The following is an 18,660-nucleotide window of genomic DNA, read 5'->3' on the forward strand; positions in this document are numbered from 1 at the left end:
TATATATATATATATGCACACACGTATATACACACCTCATCTGGAAGAGCACATTCTCAGCCATATGTTTGCCATCCCACACATCCTTAAGAATATCCTTAGAACCAATACTGGAGTGTACTTGCTTATATTGTTCCTGCGCTGATTGGCAATGGAATAGAGAATCAATTGTCTGTTTAATAGGAACATACTGGGCAAAACACTCTTTGCCTGCCTCATTCTGACCTAGACAGATCTGGACTGGCTCAACATAGTTGAAGCTGTTCTTGAAAACTGTTTTTCTTTTCTGATCAGTTTTCAGTGGCTGAGTGTTGCAGGTCGTAAAGAGATCCTCCGTTTTCATGACTTCAATCACATTGTTTGTGTCAGCTTCAGAAATCCCAAGTGTAATCAACTTCTCTTTTAGTTTGAAAAGCAAATGTGACTGGCTTATATCATGTATTTCCTGAAAATCTTCAATAATTGTTTGGATGACAGAGGATGGAAGCAAACACTTTGCTTGCAATTTCAAATAAAAAAGGGCTAAATTTGTAAAGAACTGTGATTCATCAGCAATTTCTGGGTAAATCTCTTGTTCATCACCTGCATCACTGGGAGGATCAATCTGCATATCAGACTGATCTTGTTCACTCTCATGGGAAACACCAGGATTCACAACGGACTCAGCCAAAGTTTCCTCAGCACCATTTTGATGTTTCCGACTCATGTGTGATGTGAATGTTGATAAAACTGTAAAGCTCTTGCTACAGTGTCTATAAGGACACGCAGCTGTTTTCGCAAATGTGTGTTTTCAAATAAGAGTAAAATGCCGTCAGAGTCTCACACCTTGCACTGCAGATATCAACATGACATGTTAGTTCAACACCAGACAAAGTAGGCCTAACTATACGTTTGTTATGTCTGTAAATGTGACACTTAAACGTTGAAAAGTATTGAAAAGTCTGACTGCAACCTGGCAAAACACACTTAAAAGTTAAATTAGGTGTATTTTTATGAATTCTCATGTGCCTTACATATGTCACTATTGTGGAACAGTTATGACAACAGATCTGATTGGTCTCTTAACAAGGTTAACGAGCGTTGTTCCTCGGATGCAGACGTTCGCTAATGTTACCAAAATTAAACATACAACAACCCAAAAGTAATATTGTTTTGGCCATTCAAATCTAAGCCTCATAATTGACATGTTCAAATCCCTAGCAAGACAAGCTCCTGAGCATCAGTTTGATATCAAAGATTCTTGGCAATATGAATAAGATTTTAATTACCGTTTCATTTGTTGATGCAAGACCCGATAGATGTTGATGAAGAACACTCGATGATGTGCAGCACCTCATCTAAACTGTGCGTCCTCTTCTGGAAAATCTCCTATCCAAATGATGAGTCCCTCCAGGAGTTGATGGCAAATTATTTATGTATTTTTTAAAGAAAATTGACCAAAAGCAGTAGCCTCAATTTAAAAGACTAACGTTGAATCAAACTTCTGACCCTGCTCCAAATTCCCCACTCAACACTCAGTTTCCAGAAATTACTGTAGTTTCCTGTAATTTAAAACATCAGCATACTGTTTAGGGCCTCTATCCCATTGCTCAAGTTAAGCATCCCACAATGCATTGCTAATTACAGTACTAAACTGTTTAACATGAAAACAGTATTTTAGTGTTGGAAATTGGCTGTAAATTTACAGCAATTGCTTACAGTGTAATGATAATTATCTTTACAGAAGCGCAGTAGTTCTATCCCTGCTGTGGTTGCATCTGTACATTTTTAAAAATATCCACTCCTCATGGTAAGAAACAATCAGTAGTCCAGCCACTGCTCAGTTGGTTCAATGAATTCATTATTTGTCTCTGGCACCAGAGGTCATGCCATTGAATTTAGGGTGGTGCTAGAGGAAGATAACAAAACTCAAGCAGCGCTGCTGGCTGTAATTTAGACAAATATGTTGTGTCTGATATGTCAAGGTATGGTGCAGCCACTGTCACTTGTCCAGGAGGACCTCAATTTACACACCAGCGGCTGGCTTCTTATATTCTTATAATAGTTTCTTCTATTTTCTCACAGGACTATAGGCTATTACTGTAGGCTATCACTTGTTAATTGCGGTCTCTCACTCATTCATGTACACAAGATGGATGGTTTCCATTTATGGGCTTGCATCCAAAACACAGGTGGTGCTTGTCTAATCCATATACTTGCATGCAAAATAGTTTTCTACTTCGTAGAAGCACTCAATGAATTTGTATGCATATGAAGATCAAATTAAGTTCATCCAAGTTTTTGGTTTAGCAATAGTTTTTAAATAAAACATATAGAGTAGAGTTTGGTGTATGTTTTATCTTATGATGATGTTTTATGATGTTGAATAATTTAGCCTAGATAAGCTTCAGTACAGTTCAGTACAGCTTTGTTACTGCTGATTCAGTTAATTTTAAGTTCATTTACTTACTCTTTGTAATAGTTTCCCATCTCTGTTTCCAATATATCATGTATTGAATTATATCATTTATACATTGGTTTATAAATGATACCAGTTCAGTTGCCTGTCATGTTTTATACACTAACTACTGAGCAAACACTGAAGAGCCTTGAATATTTGAAGATCTACATCAAAATAAACTACTCAGGTTCTGCTTTTGATGTGCAAGTGGTCTTTTTACCATTTCATGGTGAGGACAGGAGTCAAAAGGCAATGGATTATTATGGATTATTTACCAAAGGGTTGTAGTTAATTATAAACACGTGGACTGAGCTCTCTGTTTTCTGTCATAGTCAACTGTGTTATGAGGTATTGAGTCAATGTTTCTGTCTCTGTCCATGGCACTGAAACATTTAACTAAAGCCTATTTGTCTCTGTCCATGGTACTGAGTCATTCAACTACAGTGTCTTTGTCTCTGTCCATGGTACTGAAACATTTGACTACAGTGTATTTGTCTCTGTCCATGGTACTGAAACATTTAACTAAGGCCTATTTGTCTCTATCCATGGTACTGAGTCATTCAACTACAGTGTCTTGGTCTCTGTCCATGGTACTGAAACATTTAACTCAGCCCTATTTGTCTCTGTCCATGGTACTAAGTCATTCAACTACAGTGTCTCTGTCTCTGTCCATGGTACTGAAACATTTAACTCAGCCCTATTTGTCTCTGTCCATGGTACTGAACCATTTAACTACAGTGTATTTGTCTCTGTCCATGGTACTGAAACATTTGACTACAGTGTCTTGGTCTCTGTCCATGGTGCTGCATCACTCAACTATGGTCTCTACCTTCAGTCTTGTGTCTTTCTTTGTCTGTCTGTCTTTATAGAAGTAATTGCAAACATCTGCTATACTATAACAAAAACAAAGTTTACATAATTGCTACAACTAAAATATAATGTGTTATAATCAATTTATAAATTTTGTGTACACTGCTTATAAATGCAAACTATGGGAGCTTTTTATTTTGGACTTTCTTAACTTGTCTTCCTTCTAGCTAATCTGCACATGTTACTGTAACAGGACTAGAGTATGCAGTGGGGACTATTTAGCTCAGCAAATTTGCTGCAATAGTGGGCATTTATGATAGCAAGGTAGCGTATGTGTGAATTACTCAATGGAAATGATTAACCATTTTCACCATACTGAAGAAACATTTGATTTGATTTGATTTGATTTATTTTTTCAAGCATGTAAAGACAGTTGATATGACAACACACATAATTTTACACATAATCCAATATCAATTTGCTTATACCTAGTACATGCTTGAATGGAACATGTCACCAAGGACAACACTGTGGCTTATTGATGTGTTTTTAATGTGGAGGTGAAGGTCTATGGTACACATGAACAACCTACACTATATCAGGCTTTAACTACACAGATAATTGTAATATTTTTGCTGGTAAGTAAGGAAAATCTAAAGTATCATCAAACATATTCTGTAATGCCTTGTTCAGACTCTTTAGTACTTTTTACACTCTGGATGCCTCTATGGAATTTTAAACAGTAACGGAGTGTAAATTGTTTCACTCCCTCATTTTTTACTCTTGAAACACAAAATATGTTAAAATATTGAGCTACTGTATGCTTCACTTTTCTCAAAAAATGAACATCTGAGAAACAGGGGTTGTACTTTTGGAGCTATGGTCCAGAATAACTTTGCTCAGACACATTTGTCAACATTACACTGCTTTTAACTCTTAGAATAAACAGAGTGTGCAACCATATTTCAAATAAACTGAGGCAGCTGTTAGTCTCAGTGTAGAAGTGGAAAGTGATAAATCTGCATAAACATGCTTGTTGTTCTCTGCCTCCATTCTCTCTGCTCTTAACTCAGCTACTACCCTGCTTCTTCCAACAGAAATTCGAGAAGCCTTCAAAGTATTTGACCGAGATGGGAATGGCTTTATCTCAAAGCAGGAGTTGGGGACTGCAATGCGCTCACTGGGCTACATGCCCAATGAGGTGGAGCTGGAGGTTATCATCCAAAGACTTGACATGGATGGTACATTTCTCTCTCTCTTACTCTCTGGGTCAACAAGTTCATGAGTGCACAGGCTGCTGCATATAATCCACACCATGAGCTATACAGTGACACGTTTGTAATTTTGTCTTTTCGATCAGGTGATGGCCAGGTTGGCTTTGAAGAATTTGTCACATTGCTGGGCCCTAAACTCTCCGCTGCTGGAATGCCTGATAAGTTTCATGGAGCAGACTTTGATTCAGTGTTTTGGAAGGTATCTGTTATTATCAGTATCATCAATCAAGTCTAATCTAGTCTGTGCCTTCTCCTTTCCTGTGGGTTTTTCAGTTATTTTTGATAAAGAGCTATGTGTTTTAATTAAAATTACAACATAAAGAAAATCTGAAGTTAAATTTAGTCATTTAAAAACAATGAGTCTAATGTAATTGTCATGTTGTGCTTTATATTCCAAGTTACTTTTCAACTTTCTCACTTCTTGATTTTTGGAATGGCCTTGACAGACTACACATTGCTGATTATTATTTCACATACAGCATCTTTATACTTGCATTTACTTGCATAATCAAATAATTTATTTCCCTGTCCCAAAAATATATGATGTTGTTGATGATATGCTGTTTTGAGGGAATAGCCCACTGAATGTTCTCACAGTAATGAGCATTCATGGCCAGGAGCTACCCATTACAGCTAATATTTATAGACAACCTGCAGTTTATGTGCATCACTGCGGGGCATCTAGGCAAAAGATTTTCCTCTGTTAATTAGACTTTTCATGGTGTTTTCTTGTCTTTCCAGTGTGACATGCAAAAACTGACTGTGGATGAGCTTAAGAGACTGCTGTATGATACTTTTCGTGACCACCTCACCATGAAAGACATTGAGAACATAATCATGACTGAGGAGAACCACCTGAACAGTACAGACTCTCACGTGGACATTGACAGTATGTCTCATAAAGATTTTATATTACACATTGTTCAGACATGTTTAAAGTTCTGTTAAAACACTTGGGTGTTCTAATATATGTTTTAAAATCTTTCCTCAGCAAGCCCAACACAACAAGAAAAACACACATGTGTGCGTAAAAGCTTGATTTGTGCCTTCGCCATTGCATTCATCATCAGCGTTATGCTCATCGCAGCAAATCAAATGCTCCGCAGAGGAATGAAGTAAATCCATGTTTCCAGCTGGTTACAAAAAAATGGGATAGGATGGACACTAACAAAGTTAACACTGACCAAAATACTTTACGTTTTGGGGGGGGTTGTTTAATCTTTTTGACACCCATAATGATACTATCGCAGCTTCTCTCTATAGCTGATGAATTGATGTCATGCAGTGGTTCTGTATGACCACTGATCATAGCATACCATGGTAAAACAGAAAGAACAAAAGAAAGACATTTCAAGGGCTGAATAGTAAACAGTAGCATCTCATTCATTCAAGCTCTGATGTTTCTAAAAAATATTTCACTGTACACATATTGCTGTAGTAATAGCTGTGTTGTGTCTAATAATGTTAAAATAATTAATGTTGTTCATGAGAACCTTGCCATTTGGAATGCATTCAATAATGGTATTGCCAATGATAGTAATAAAGCAATATAAAAGTATTATTGGGCTACATATTGCATAGATTTATATTGCTTACTAAAACCATAAGGACAAATGACTGTACTGCATCATGTCTAGCTTTAAAGTCTCTGTTTGCCCTAGTATGCCAGGATTTCCAGCTCACATCCACTTCAACAGCTTTTCCTAAACTGGCACCATTTGTGATATAAATCTTATCAAAACAGTTGCCTCACCAATTCAAAACACCAGACTGGACTACATAAAAAAACTTACTTAATTCTTGAGTTTCCCAGAAAAAAGTCCCTGTGTCTATACAAATCTGCTGAATAAGATACAGATTATACTGACAAATTTGTAGCCATTCTAGAAGAATGCCTAGGGATGACAGTGCAGTCTGTTGGTTGGTCAGTTTCCCCTCTGATCAAAACAGAAATTTCTCAACAACTGCTGGACAGATTGCCATGAGATATCTATAGTAAAACATTGCCATGACATTTGTGGTTCTGAGACAAATGTCTCAGTGACTACTGGGGGAACTGTCATGAAATTATATACATTTATGTTCCACTCAGGATTAATTGTAATATAGTTGCTGATTCTTTAACCTTTTATTTAATGCCATCAGCACAACACATTTTTAATTTGCCTATTACTGTGGTTTGCAACCAGGGTCTTGTAGAACAAATGCCATTCCATTGAGTGTCAGCTGTATTTTGTGTTTAGTGCTAAGTAGCAAATGTTAATGTTTTCATAAACTATTAAGATGAGGAACATGGTAAACGTTATCCTTGCTAAACATATGCATGCTAGCACTGACAATGTTAAGCATGCTAGTGTTAGCATGTAGCTTAAAGCACTGCTATGCCTAAGTGCAGCCTCAGAGAGACTCACTTCAAATATTTTGTATACACAGCTTTAGGACAACACACATTTTCATATGTTGTAAAGCTTTATCTTATTATCCAACAAGTCACACCTCACCTTTAACTGACTTAAAGGCATATGAAAGTCATAAAATGAAAAAGGTTCATCAATCAAATGCACAACCATGACAATAAGCAGATTAAATACCCCAACAATCAAAATAATGTTGTGAACAAGCATATTGTAGTAACACTTTGGATAGCACCGCTAAAAAGAGAAAGACTGACATCATGAAGACCCACAACTGTATACTTTATACTCTAGTGAGCTGTTCTGCAGAGAAATCCCACAGTCCATTTCTAAAGATGTCCAAATTGAGCAGTTCTGACTGAGCAGCTGGGGATTGCTTTGTGAATCAAACATCTGTTTTCCCAGTTGAATGGAACTTGAACTTGTAGGTTTAAAAATTAAACTGAAATGAACAACGAACTCCAAATTAAAGAAGGAATTCATAAAATCCCTCTAAGAAATATTTGACAAAAATATGTGCATGGATAGTTTTCCAGAGACCCAGACTCTGAAGACAGATATCGATTCCCTCACCAGCAAACAGCTGGTAAAACATGTTTCTGTCTGCCTGTAGTATATTCACAATAATGGTGTATATTTCAAATTTGTGTATCTACAAGAGGGAACAATGACTCACACTAACAAACATTTTAGTAGCTGCATGACTTGACCTATCAGCTGTGAATTAACTTAACCATGAAAAGTTTTGAGTCTTGACAAAACTGTATTCACTGTAATATTTATAGCAAGTCAGTATTCATACAGCACATATGCCGGAACAGTAAATTAGAAACAAGTGAGTGTCCGATGTGTGAAATCTGGTGTGTGTACTAAAATAATTATGCAATTTGTAAAGTGAACATTGCAAAAAGAAAAAAAAATTCAGTATTTGACATTTTACTGTAAAAGTCTATTTCTGTGAATGTGTAGACAATATAAAATACTTTGCAGTATGCTATAAACTATAATTTAACATATCATCAAAATGTTGTTTTCTGGCTTTTACATGGACCACAAAAACAACATATTGTTTAATATATAACATGGTTATATTTTCTTACTTGAAAAAGTGAATCATTAAATCTATCTATGTGATTTTATTATGAATGTAAGCATACGGTTTTGCAAAAAAAAAAAAAAATCCAAAAATATCACGTTTCTGATGTATAATTTCCAGATTGACTGGACATTCAGATAACAGTTGTTGTGTGTATTAAGGCCATGCACTTACATTAACTTTTTGGATTTGTTAAGATTTATTTCTCTGAATGTATTCTTTAACTAATAATTGTCAAATTTGACAAGTTGGTACAGATTTGTCTTGATTTTTTTTTTATTTTAAGTGTTATCAAAGCTAGACCCCAAGAGGAAACGTGTGAAACAGTAAGAACACTTCTGGCAATAAAACTGATATTTTATCTCATATACAGTAGCTGCATATGTGTTAACTACTTACAGTATATTACACTGCATTACCTCTCCATATGAACATATCATGTAAGGTGTGGGTTTTGTGTGAATGTTAAATATACTTACCATGACAAATCTTGTCTTAAGGCATATAACAAAATATTGTGTCCTATTCTGTATGTTACACTGTTTTAATGAGCAGTTCTATGTACACTTTGTTAATGGATTGTCTTAAGTGTTGTTATACGGTAAGTTTGATTTGAACTGTAGATGTCTTCTGTTCTGTGCCTTTGGCGTATTAAAAACTGCACTCTGCACATGACTTGTCTTAAAGTAACTTTAGAAAGACTTTTAGAAAAATGGAAAATCCATTATGACAACATTTTAATTGAAATGACTTATGAGTAATTTAATTACCAATAAGGATTTCTGTATTATGTTCCTTTCTCCTCTTTTCTTGATAAACTGATTTTTCAGTTAATATTTGTTGTACAATCCTGCTGTGTGACCAGTATTTTAATGTCTAGGTTGAGAATATCGTGCACTGTTTTATTTCTGTGTTACTGCATACAGTATGTGGAGGTTACTGCATCAATTATACACTAATGTAAGTGGGGTCTAAATGCATGTAGTCCAAAGCAATGGCATTAAAAATGAGCTAGCTGTTTGTTTTTCTTTGTTTTAATGTGACAGTGCTTACAAATTACATCAGGATATAACTAACCTTTAAAGAGCAACATTCACTGAGAATATTTATATATGGTCATAGTCACACACAATTTATACTAATGTCAAGTGCAGTGAGGCTAACAAGAAGAAAAAGAATGTCAATGTTGATTTAGGTTTAAAGCAACAGCCGACCAAGGTGATGTACATGGCAATAGACAATAATTAAGTCACATAATAGGATAATAAAAAGTATTCAAAACATAAAAGATCAAAGAAGATAGACAGGGTCAGAACTATTTGGCTAGTGAGAAGAGATGAATCTTAAGCAGAGATGTGAAGACAATCAGGGGGTTTAACAATTTAATATGGAGAGGTAAATCGTTCCAAAGTCTCAGCCTTATGATAGAAAAGGTACGAATCGCCTCTCAAAAAGAAGAGGCAATTCTGAAAGGAATGCATGAAAACGGTAAAAGTCTGAATTCATTAGTCATTCGACCATTTCAGAGCAGGAGAGAACAGTCAGGATCTGGTGGTACGATGGCCCTGTCGCTGCTCTGTCTGGCATGTTAAGGATCCATTAGTAACAGCACAACACACAGACCACAGTAAAAAAGAAAAAGACCATTTTCCTTGAGCTACAGAGAGGTGCACTTTCTGTAATAGCATGCACACAAGCACCTCAGCTTTGGGGAAAAAATGTTTGGATGGGTCCAGTGAAACAAAACATGCACTGTCAGTTAAGATAATTTAACAGGTTACTGAGGAAAGCTTGAGAGCCAAGCGTCGGTGGACATAATGTGGGTTAGATGTCGGAGGAATTAGAGCTGAGACAAGGAGTGGGAGTGTCATTCTGTTTATTGTAATGAATACACCTATAGACTCAGGTTGTTGATGTGAAATTTCCATTTGAAATGCCACATCAGTCACAAGTGGGACATAACAAGTGTCAAACAAGTTTCAGAATGCATGACGTATTGACTAATTGCAAGGCCACAGGATCTGCTGGCTCTCTACATAAATGCAACTGGGAAATAGATTTTAATAAAAAAAAGAACAAGAATTCACCATTGCCTTTTTACAGTCTAGCCTTTATTTAAAAAGTACTTTATAGATTTTTCTTTCATTTCATTTATATTCAGTGCTTATCACAAAAACATTTTGTGTGTATCCTTGAGATCCAACAAACATGATGACTGCTTTTCCTTCCCCACATTACCAACTTTCGTTCAGATCAGTAGCTTGCCATCTTTACTATTTAGGAGGTGAATTCTGTTTTCCAGTGACTGGACTAGAAATAAATGAAATTACATGATATCACTGATTCCCCCAGTGACAAAACACAGGATTAAAGTAAAAATATTCATTCCATCGCCTCAGCAATCTTCCTCTCCTGCTGGGACTACATGACATTAAATTCAACTCCATAGAGAAGACTCCTTGTAAAGGCGCTCAACTCCTGACTGGTGCAACAATCAACACCATATTATCACAGTGACATTCTCAAAATGTCATTTATAAGGGTTAGTTAGCACTGGCTTTATTTAAAAAAAGAAATAGCAAAAAATAGGTTCTGGGTATCAACTGAAACTCGTATTTCCAACTTTCAAATGCGCATGGAAGACCATTGCTTGATAACAACTTATATCCATTTAACAACCACAAAGTGAATATCGCTCAACCCCATTCAGTGTTGACTTTCCATCCACCTGGAGGAGGAGGTAGAAGTGAGGGCGGAAGGTCAGGAATGGAGAGAAGCTGTTGAGGTACGTCAATCTCTACTTGGCTGTCTTCACTGTCTTCCTTATTTTTTTTATTTCTACAGAAATAAATGATTGAACAGATGAATTCTAAATCAATTGGAATAACCATTAGCCATGCTGACCATGTATGACAGTGCTGAAACAAAAATGAATGTGCATACCCTTTGCTACTGAGGGCTATTAGCTTCTTTTCCCTTCTAGAGAGCCATTCTTCTATACTTCGTTCAGGCATATTTCTGCCCTCAGTGTCCTCTCTACGCCGCCTTTCTTCTGTAAAAAAAAAAAGCTTACTTTTGGTAACAGGCAACAATTCAAAACAGTCACCTGTATTTGTGAACTACCGATTTCTTTAAACAGTTCTTCGGGGAATGCATGTGTAAGTGCTGACCCAAAGTACCTGGCATTCTTGCCATTCTTTAATTTGGATTGAAACTCACCATCTAGTGCATTAGATATATCTAACAACCATATTGCAACTGAAACGTAAATAAACTGGACCATGATGAGTATATGTGACATCTGTGAATGTAATGTATTCACTTGCAGTGTTCAAAATCACAAGGTAAACAGCACCACCCTTTGGTTACAGCTTACCTTCAACCTGTCTTCTTAAGTTAAACATCTCCTCTTCGGACATGTGAGAAAACCTGCAGTTATGACCAAAATCACAAATTCCTAAAAACAAAATTTCAAAAAAAGAAGATAATTACCTTCAAACAATTGATATAATTTCCTCATTATTAAATACATATTCAGTTCAACTGTTCTGTTACCTTTCTGAAGAAACTTCCTGCAGGGTTTCTTTGTTTGCTCATCATACAGAATGGCTGCAGCATCTGTAAAAAGAAAAACAGTAATGTGTGCATGGTTGTTTATATAATCTTCAACTTTAAATGGCCTGGCAGCCAAGATGGCATAATGAAATGTAAGCATACTTAATTCTCCAATCATAATCTCACTGATAGGTTTAAAGCTTGCTTAGCATTTTAAATGGAAAATTGTTACGTGTAAGAGCACCGTCTAGTGCCTAGTTAAAAAAGCCCAGAGTAAAACATCATATGTCATAAAATCTTAGGGGTGGCTGCGGCTCAGGAGGTCAAGCGGTTAGATTCCTGGCTTCTCCAATCCGCATATCTAAGTGTCCTTGAGCAAGACACTGAACCCCTAGTTGCTTCCGGTGATGTCACCGGTGTGTGAATGTGTGAGTGCTTGGGAATGTGAATAGTGTGAAAGCACTTTGAGCCTACTGTAATGCATAGAAAAGTTCTATACAGGTATAAGACTACCTGGCATGGTTTTTCCTGAAACAACTTCAAGTCTCACCTCTAAAGTGTTCAAACCAGGCCTTTTTAGCTCTGTGATGCTGAACACCATTCAGATGTTTTTTCCTATTATGCATGTTGTCCTGAAACGACCGGTCACAGTAGTCACAGTAGTATCTCTTCCCCATGGTGCAGGTTATGTGTTCAAATCAGCACAATGTCACCTTTTAAACCTCTGAAAGAGCATAAACAGAAATAAAACAATTTTATATAACTGCTCTGTGATTAGCCTCACTAATGTAAATAGTTCTTGCGATAAGTCACTTTATTTGTTAAATATTGGCATATTTATGTAATATATTCTCTGATTAATAAATTAAAAAAAACACACACACACATATCTAAGAAAACAATGTCCTGCGTTTGGACAAACGATTGCCTTCATGAACAATTAATCTGTCATTTGTTTTTCCTAAAACGTCAAGAAATATTAATAAAATGCCAAAAATGCTCTTCATAACTTCCTGGAGCCTAAGGTAACATCTTGAAACTGCACGTTTTATGTAACCAGTAACACAAATAATATATAATACTACAGAACTGACCTATTTTTGGCCTATTAATCCCAAAACTGTACTGTCATGAACACGAAACAAGTGACTGTTCCCTTCTATTGGATTAGTGAGAATAATTGAAGTGCGTCGTTTAAATCAACTTTTGTTTTGAATATGCCTTGGTATGACTTCCTGTTCAGCTTAGCTTATACATGCATCGAACCCAAAATCAGCAAATGTCCCTAGGTACTAAACTGTTTATGAATATACTGAGTAAGTGAATGGATAAACTAGCGTGTAAACGGACAGTAACTAAACGTAACATGAGTTAACAATCCTACACAGTTGTCCGTAGTGTTGGTAAAGCTGGATAGTTAGCTCACACTCTTAATGTCACATCAATATTAATCAATTTCAGACCGTCAGTACATAGAATTTAGACAGCAAATAACACAAACCCGTGCTGGAACAGTGATGTCTTCTGTGAATTTATCTTAAAAAGGCAGCGCAAAATTTGTCAGACAATAAATAAAGCCCTACTAGTACTGCCCATGTTCAAACTACGGTATCATTGCAGGGTCAATAATGTTATGGAGCGACCAAGACATTCCCTGAAACGCAGGTTTCTTGTTTGAAAAGCATCCGGTCATGCGCACTGTCCCACCAACATGGCGCTGGCGAGTTCTGTCTACAATTTGCTCTTTAGGAGAACATCTACTTTCGCTCTAACCGTAATGGTTGGGGCGGTCGTCTTTGAACGAATGTTTGACCAAGGTGCTGAGGCGATTTATGACCACGTGAATCGTGGAGTAAGTGTATCTCTTGGTATTTTGATGCTTGTTTTATCCTGACCTTACAAGGTCAGGATAAAACAAGCGAAGCGGCGTTGTCGTTAGCTAAGCTATCTTAGCCCCGCTAAGCATACCCTTTTACATTCGTAACTCGAAATGCAGTGTGTTTGGATTAAGTGTTTAAACTCATCATATCTTTGTATCATTGTAGAAGCTATGGAAACACATCAAACACAATTACGAGAACAATGACGAGAAATAGGCCGTGGTCCCGGAGTTTCCAAGGATAGAGTGCAACTATTGGCAAACTTCTACTATCTCTTCTCCTTGGTCTCCACACCTAAATCAAGCATCAGTCAGAATGGACAATGTGTTCAAAGTCATGCCCAGGCTGGCGGAGGCTCCCAGAGGACCAATGGTGGCTGGAGGTGGAGGTGACTTGACTATCCAGGCCGTCATGAAGAGCAGTGGTCCCTGTCACCTCGACCCCCCTCTTCTTGATTATTTGTAATGCCTTTGTTCTCTTCATAGCGTGTAAATGCTTAAATTAAACATGTGTTAATATCTTACAGATCTCGCAGTGTTTGGATTTATCATGTTGAATATTGCATGCATGTCTCAGTGAAATTATTGTCATAGCGTTCTGATTAATTCTACTTTTCAAAGTCGATTGTGGATGAGTACTTGTCATAAGGCAGTAACTATTTATAATTACTGACGTATCTTTTGTGTCATTTATGGCAGCCAAAATACATAAACTGAGAAAAAATGTAAATGTGAGCAGACAGAAGTAAGTTGGTATGCATTTCAGTGAAATACACTGCTGATGTCAAATATTTATCCAATAGATTTTTTTTTTTAAACTGGATGGACTTGGGCTTTTAAACTACAAATTCAAGGTTAGTCATCACTTTAAAAAAAAGTCCTTTAATATTTCTAATAAAGTAAATATGATGTGGAGATCCTTACAATGACAATTAAGGATTATATTATCTTAGTTACAGTGCATGTTATTAAAACTGGCTGTACATGCAAACTGCTATATAGAACACTAAATGATAAGGCACACAATTTGAGAACTTTCTAGAGCAAGGAAAAACATTTTCTACCATCTTGTTTCCAGTGTATAACTAGAGAGGTAATGTCTAATATGTCAATGTGTTGGTGTGGCTTGTTTTTGCAGCCCTGGATTGGCTCTGGCCCCCCTGCAACCCTTTTCAGGAAAAGTGGTATAGATAAAGGATGGATGCATGGATTGTTTTGTGGCACTTCTGTGTTATATAGTTCAAAGTGGAAAGGCTAAATGTGGTAGAAGGGTTTAGGTTACAAGTTGCAGAGGCTTGAGCCTGATTTTGAGACCAGAATGCCACATGATCATGTAATGTGCACAGCCAACTGCTTTGACTAAGCCTGCATACCAAGTTAAAAAAAAGTAAAAATACAACCACAGTAATTACAATTTATCTTAGCATTTTTCAAAACAGGTTTTTGTAGAACAAAGCACATCACAAAATGTAAAGGCTGGCAAATTTCAGATTTATACCAGTAAATGCTTTTGTTACAGTGAACCACTGATGTACAATCAAATAAATAAGCTTTACTCAATCCAATATTTATACAACATGGAATATATAAATTCCAACACAAGAACTAAAGCTCATATGTATTACTGAGTTAGGTATAACAACAGAGAGGAGAACTGCTGTTCACACTTTAAACCTGAACCCATTTTAAAAAGAGTGTAAACACTTGACTTTAGCACTGCTTTGCACCATTTTGAAAGCTACAGCAAAGGATGAGATGCAGCATGGGACCAACATAAGGAATGAGGGTTTCAGAAGTAACTGTGACCCATCTGTAGACCTAACTGGGAGGGGTATGAATGCATCCATAGGGGAATTTAGATTCCAGGTGACAAATTTGAATTGACACTGTGGATGCACTTCACAAGAAAATATACAAAATAGGAGAAAAACATCAAAACTAAATGTGCTAGTCCTTGTCAGAGTATAAATATAGCATCCTTTAACAAGCCCCATAGTCTAGTAAGCCACAGGCTTACACCCAAGTCTGATAGGTACTGTATTTCTGGCGTGAGCATTTTTTCACAAATTGTCCTGAATTTGGGATTAATATCTTTTTTCAAATTGTATCCGAGGATGGAAGAGTCTCCGACTGGCTGCCAGGGTAGGAAACGTCGGTCCTGAATCTTTTGAGCTTCAACAGCATCTCTACCCTCAATACAGATGGACTTCATCTCTGCATTTCTTCTCCTCAGCTTGTTTACCTCCTGTTCCATTCTTTCTCTCCCATATGCCTCTATTCTGGCCCAGAAGGTAGCATTAAAGTGCTGATAGAGTTTCCAGTCAGCCCCATTCCACTCTATAGCTTTGGCTCTCATTTCAGGGGTCAGTGGAGATACAGATGAGCTCTTGCGAGCATTTAGTTTGAAATACATAATGTCCTCCATGGTCCAGCACAGTGTGTCCCTAAGCAGGATAAGAGACTCCTCAAAATATTCTGCTATGAGGACCAGATCAAAACGTTTTGATAAGTTATCAATATGCCTTATTACATAAGGATCATCAGCCTTGAGGTTGTTGTCAAAACCAAAGTCAAAGAAGAGCAGGTTTTTAAGATAGAATGAATTGTATGAATGTGGGCTGTAGAAGGTCTCAGGAGTTTTTAGAAACTCTGTCAATTTGTTCTCTCCTCTGATCCTCCATGTGAATGGAACTATTCTATGATAATAATGAAAGGCCGACTCAAAGAGATCCACTGGTTCACGTAAGATGGTAATGTACATGGCATCTGGAGGCAGGAGCTTGGCCACTTCTTGGTGGTCAAAGCGCATGTGATTACAAACAATATTGAAACACTGTCCAGGCCTGTAGTCCTTCACATGGGAGCACAAGAAGGGTGATGGATAGAAGAAGTCATTGCGTCCAACAGGGAAGGCAAATTTAAGCTTGCGCTTTTCTCCAAATCTGAAGAGGATGTTGAGTAGGGTGCTACTAGCAGTTTTATGGGTCTTCATGAACATGATGTTCACTGCAGGGGAGCACTGTACTGACTTGGATTTTGTGCTTTCAGAAGGAACAATCACACTTTTGTTTAATAACTTTGCCATGCGTAGAGGACACGTATCTTCTTGGGAGTCCCTGCAAATGATGTCTATGGGTAAGTAAACAATCTTACCTCAATAAAATATGGCTGTGTGTTTAAATATTTACCTGTTCTTCACTTGGGTCGGGTTTGTAAAGCAGTACAGCACCAGCATGGTGTTGAACAATAAAACCCAGAGAACCAGCCTTCGTATTACAGTTGTGTACCCATTTGCTTTGATGCCAGGCATTATTAAAACTCAAATTCAAACCTGAAAATGAAATTAAAAAGCATGCATGTACTGTATATAAGTTATAATAACCAGGAAAACACCAATAAGGTTGTGACATTTTAAGAGACATTTTGCTGAATTTTATCTTGTAGATTGTGTTCTCATAAAACCAGTGAGCATCTAGGTGAAGCAGTTTTATCCTGGGCAACTACTTACCCTTCTTATCTCACCTCATCCCTTTATACAATAGAGTATCTGTGATATTTTTATTAAAAACATTATACCTATCCAAATTAAATGCAACCTATAGCAGTAATATCTACTGTAAAATTAAGAGGTTAAAAGAAAGATCCATCCATCCATAATCTATACCATTTATCCTAGGGTCAACCCTAGGATAAATGGTATAGATTAGGGTCACGAAGAGGGTACACCCTGGACAAATGCAGGTCTATCACAGGGGTGATAGGGAACAATTTAGAATCACCAATCAACCTAACCTTTGGACTGTAGAGAGAAGCCGACTACCCAAGATGCAAACTCCACACAGAAAGGCCTCGGTCAGCCACATGGTTCGAATCTAGAACATACTTGCTGTGAGTCTGACTGCGACATTGCTGACCACTGCACCACCATCTTAAAAGGGGATTTTTATGACTGATTGTAGAACAGCCAAGTGGTAGGTACTCAGGGACTGTACAGATAATAAAAATAACCAAGAATACTGCTGCATCATTCATTCTAGGCCCCCATGTTTATACTTGAAACAGGCCTATTTATGCTTGATATACTGCCTTCACTGCAAACAGCACAAACTGAAGCTGAAAAGAGTTCAAATAGTTGAAGTACAAGCCTCTTGAAACAGCCCAGTGCCCACTTTATGAAAATAATTCATAGTGAAAACAGCTAAATATCAAAATAGGTTTTGTTATAAAAATTCTGTTATTAAACATGATTTATGCTATTTAATGTGTTTTAAACTTTCAGAACAGCCATGTGAGAAACTGGCTGTGTAGGCCTGAAGGACGTTTTCTATCTTTCATGTGAAACCCTGTGTACTGTGATATACTCAACTACAGACTGTTCCAGACGAAGCGAGACACAACTGTCAACTGTAGGATAAGCATGTATTCCAGTATGATTCGCTTCTAGACTGCGCAATCAGGGCATAACTGTTTATTATATATTATGTTGTATGAACCTACCTCACTCAGACCAATCTGTATGCTCATGCTGCCTTGTCTCCTTGCTGCAAGAAAAGTAAACTACTAAAATGATTCCAGTGACTTTGTTGCTTTATTCAAATTCTTTTGACAAGTTTCTACCACTGACACCGGACAAATGCTTATGTAGACTTGATAAATGAATCATTCCAGAACAGGTGTCCCCTTGCTTACATGCCCTGACTTCTTCTTTTTTTTGACACTGATAATCATCTACAGTTGTCCATTTGTTACATTTGATAAATAATGTGTAAATCACAGAGTAGTTGTGGTAATAACAATAATAATAATTTTAAAGAAGTATGCAAGATGCCTTTGCTTCATATAACAATTCTGTAGCCCTACTGCCGACCAGAACATCCGTAGAATAAATAACATTGTGAGTAAAAGAATAAATGAGAGAACAATATATGTGGAGAAATGTATGGGGAAGCACATATAAAAAGCTTTATTTACCTGCAGATGACAGCATTGGCAGTGTTGGGGTAAAGATTTTCTACAGGGTGAAAGAAAAGCCTCTGTCGCATGCTGTGCTGACTCCCTGAACTTATAGCTCATTGGCTGAGAGAACCGAAAGAAGTCACATGGACATTCTCCACCCCTGTGGTCTGAACTGGTTTATTAAATGGGAAACACCTCTACATAACAGTATGTAGATAGGTTATGTTATGGCCAAC

General features: G+C 37.0%; 4 protein-coding genes across 5 annotated transcripts in view; 2 read left to right on the forward strand and 2 right to left on the reverse strand.

Moving 5' to 3' along the window:
• cabp7b (calcium binding protein 7b) overlaps positions 1 to 9,036 on the forward strand; it is a 25,940-nt gene extending 16,904 nt beyond the window's left edge. Inside the window, exons 2-5 of the mRNA XM_020618582.1 lie at positions 4,348 to 4,491; positions 4,611 to 4,723; positions 5,266 to 5,413; positions 5,516 to 9,036. Coding sequence (XP_020474238.1) covers positions 4,348 to 4,491; positions 4,611 to 4,723; positions 5,266 to 5,413; positions 5,516 to 5,643 — 533 coding nt within the window. The 3' untranslated portion in view covers positions 5,644 to 9,036. The remainder of the gene's footprint in view (positions 1 to 4,347; positions 4,492 to 4,610; positions 4,724 to 5,265; positions 5,414 to 5,515) is intronic.
• A 1,567-nt stretch (positions 9,037 to 10,603) lies between these two features.
• On the reverse strand, positions 10,604 to 13,229 carry zmat5 (zinc finger, matrin-type 5). 2 transcript variants are annotated; one of them, XM_020618662.1, is made up of 6 exons: positions 13,091 to 13,229; positions 12,140 to 12,313; positions 11,590 to 11,652; positions 11,411 to 11,491; positions 10,978 to 11,083; positions 10,604 to 10,872 (listed from the first exon to the last, which is right to left on the reverse strand). In XM_020618662.1, exons 2-6 carry the CDS (start codon positions 12,264 to 12,266, stop codon positions 10,731 to 10,733), a joined length of 519 nt encoding a protein of 172 aa, XP_020474318.1. In that variant the 5' UTR covers positions 12,267 to 12,313; positions 13,091 to 13,229; the 3' UTR covers positions 10,604 to 10,730. The 2 variants fall into 2 exon arrangements, with proteins under 2 accessions (XP_020474318.1, XP_020474317.1); XM_020618661.1 differs by having other exon boundaries at positions 10,978 to 11,086; positions 13,091 to 13,224.
• Positions 13,230 to 13,247: 18 nt separating this feature from the next.
• On the forward strand, positions 13,248 to 13,992 carry uqcr10 (ubiquinol-cytochrome c reductase, complex III subunit X). Its single transcript, XM_020618663.1, has 2 exons — positions 13,248 to 13,441; positions 13,635 to 13,992. Exons 1-2 carry the CDS (start codon positions 13,301 to 13,303, stop codon positions 13,683 to 13,685), a joined length of 192 nt encoding a protein of 63 aa, XP_020474319.1. The 5' UTR covers positions 13,248 to 13,300; the 3' UTR covers positions 13,686 to 13,992.
• A 1,032-nt stretch (positions 13,993 to 15,024) lies between these two features.
• Positions 15,025 to 16,777, reverse strand: gal3st1b (galactose-3-O-sulfotransferase 1b). The gene is made up of 2 exons (XM_020618632.1): positions 16,657 to 16,777; positions 15,025 to 16,584 (listed from the first exon to the last, which is right to left on the reverse strand). Exons 1-2 carry the CDS (start codon positions 16,701 to 16,703, stop codon positions 15,426 to 15,428), a joined length of 1,206 nt encoding a protein of 401 aa, XP_020474288.1. The 5' UTR covers positions 16,704 to 16,777; the 3' UTR covers positions 15,025 to 15,425.
• Between the last annotated feature and the right edge of the window lie 1,883 nt (positions 16,778 to 18,660).

Source organism: Monopterus albus, unplaced genomic scaffold, assembly GCF_001952655.1.
Source record: "Monopterus albus unplaced genomic scaffold, M_albus_1.0 scaffold208.1, whole genome shotgun sequence".
NCBI classification, from domain to species: domain Eukaryota; kingdom Metazoa; phylum Chordata; class Actinopteri; order Synbranchiformes; family Synbranchidae; genus Monopterus; species Monopterus albus.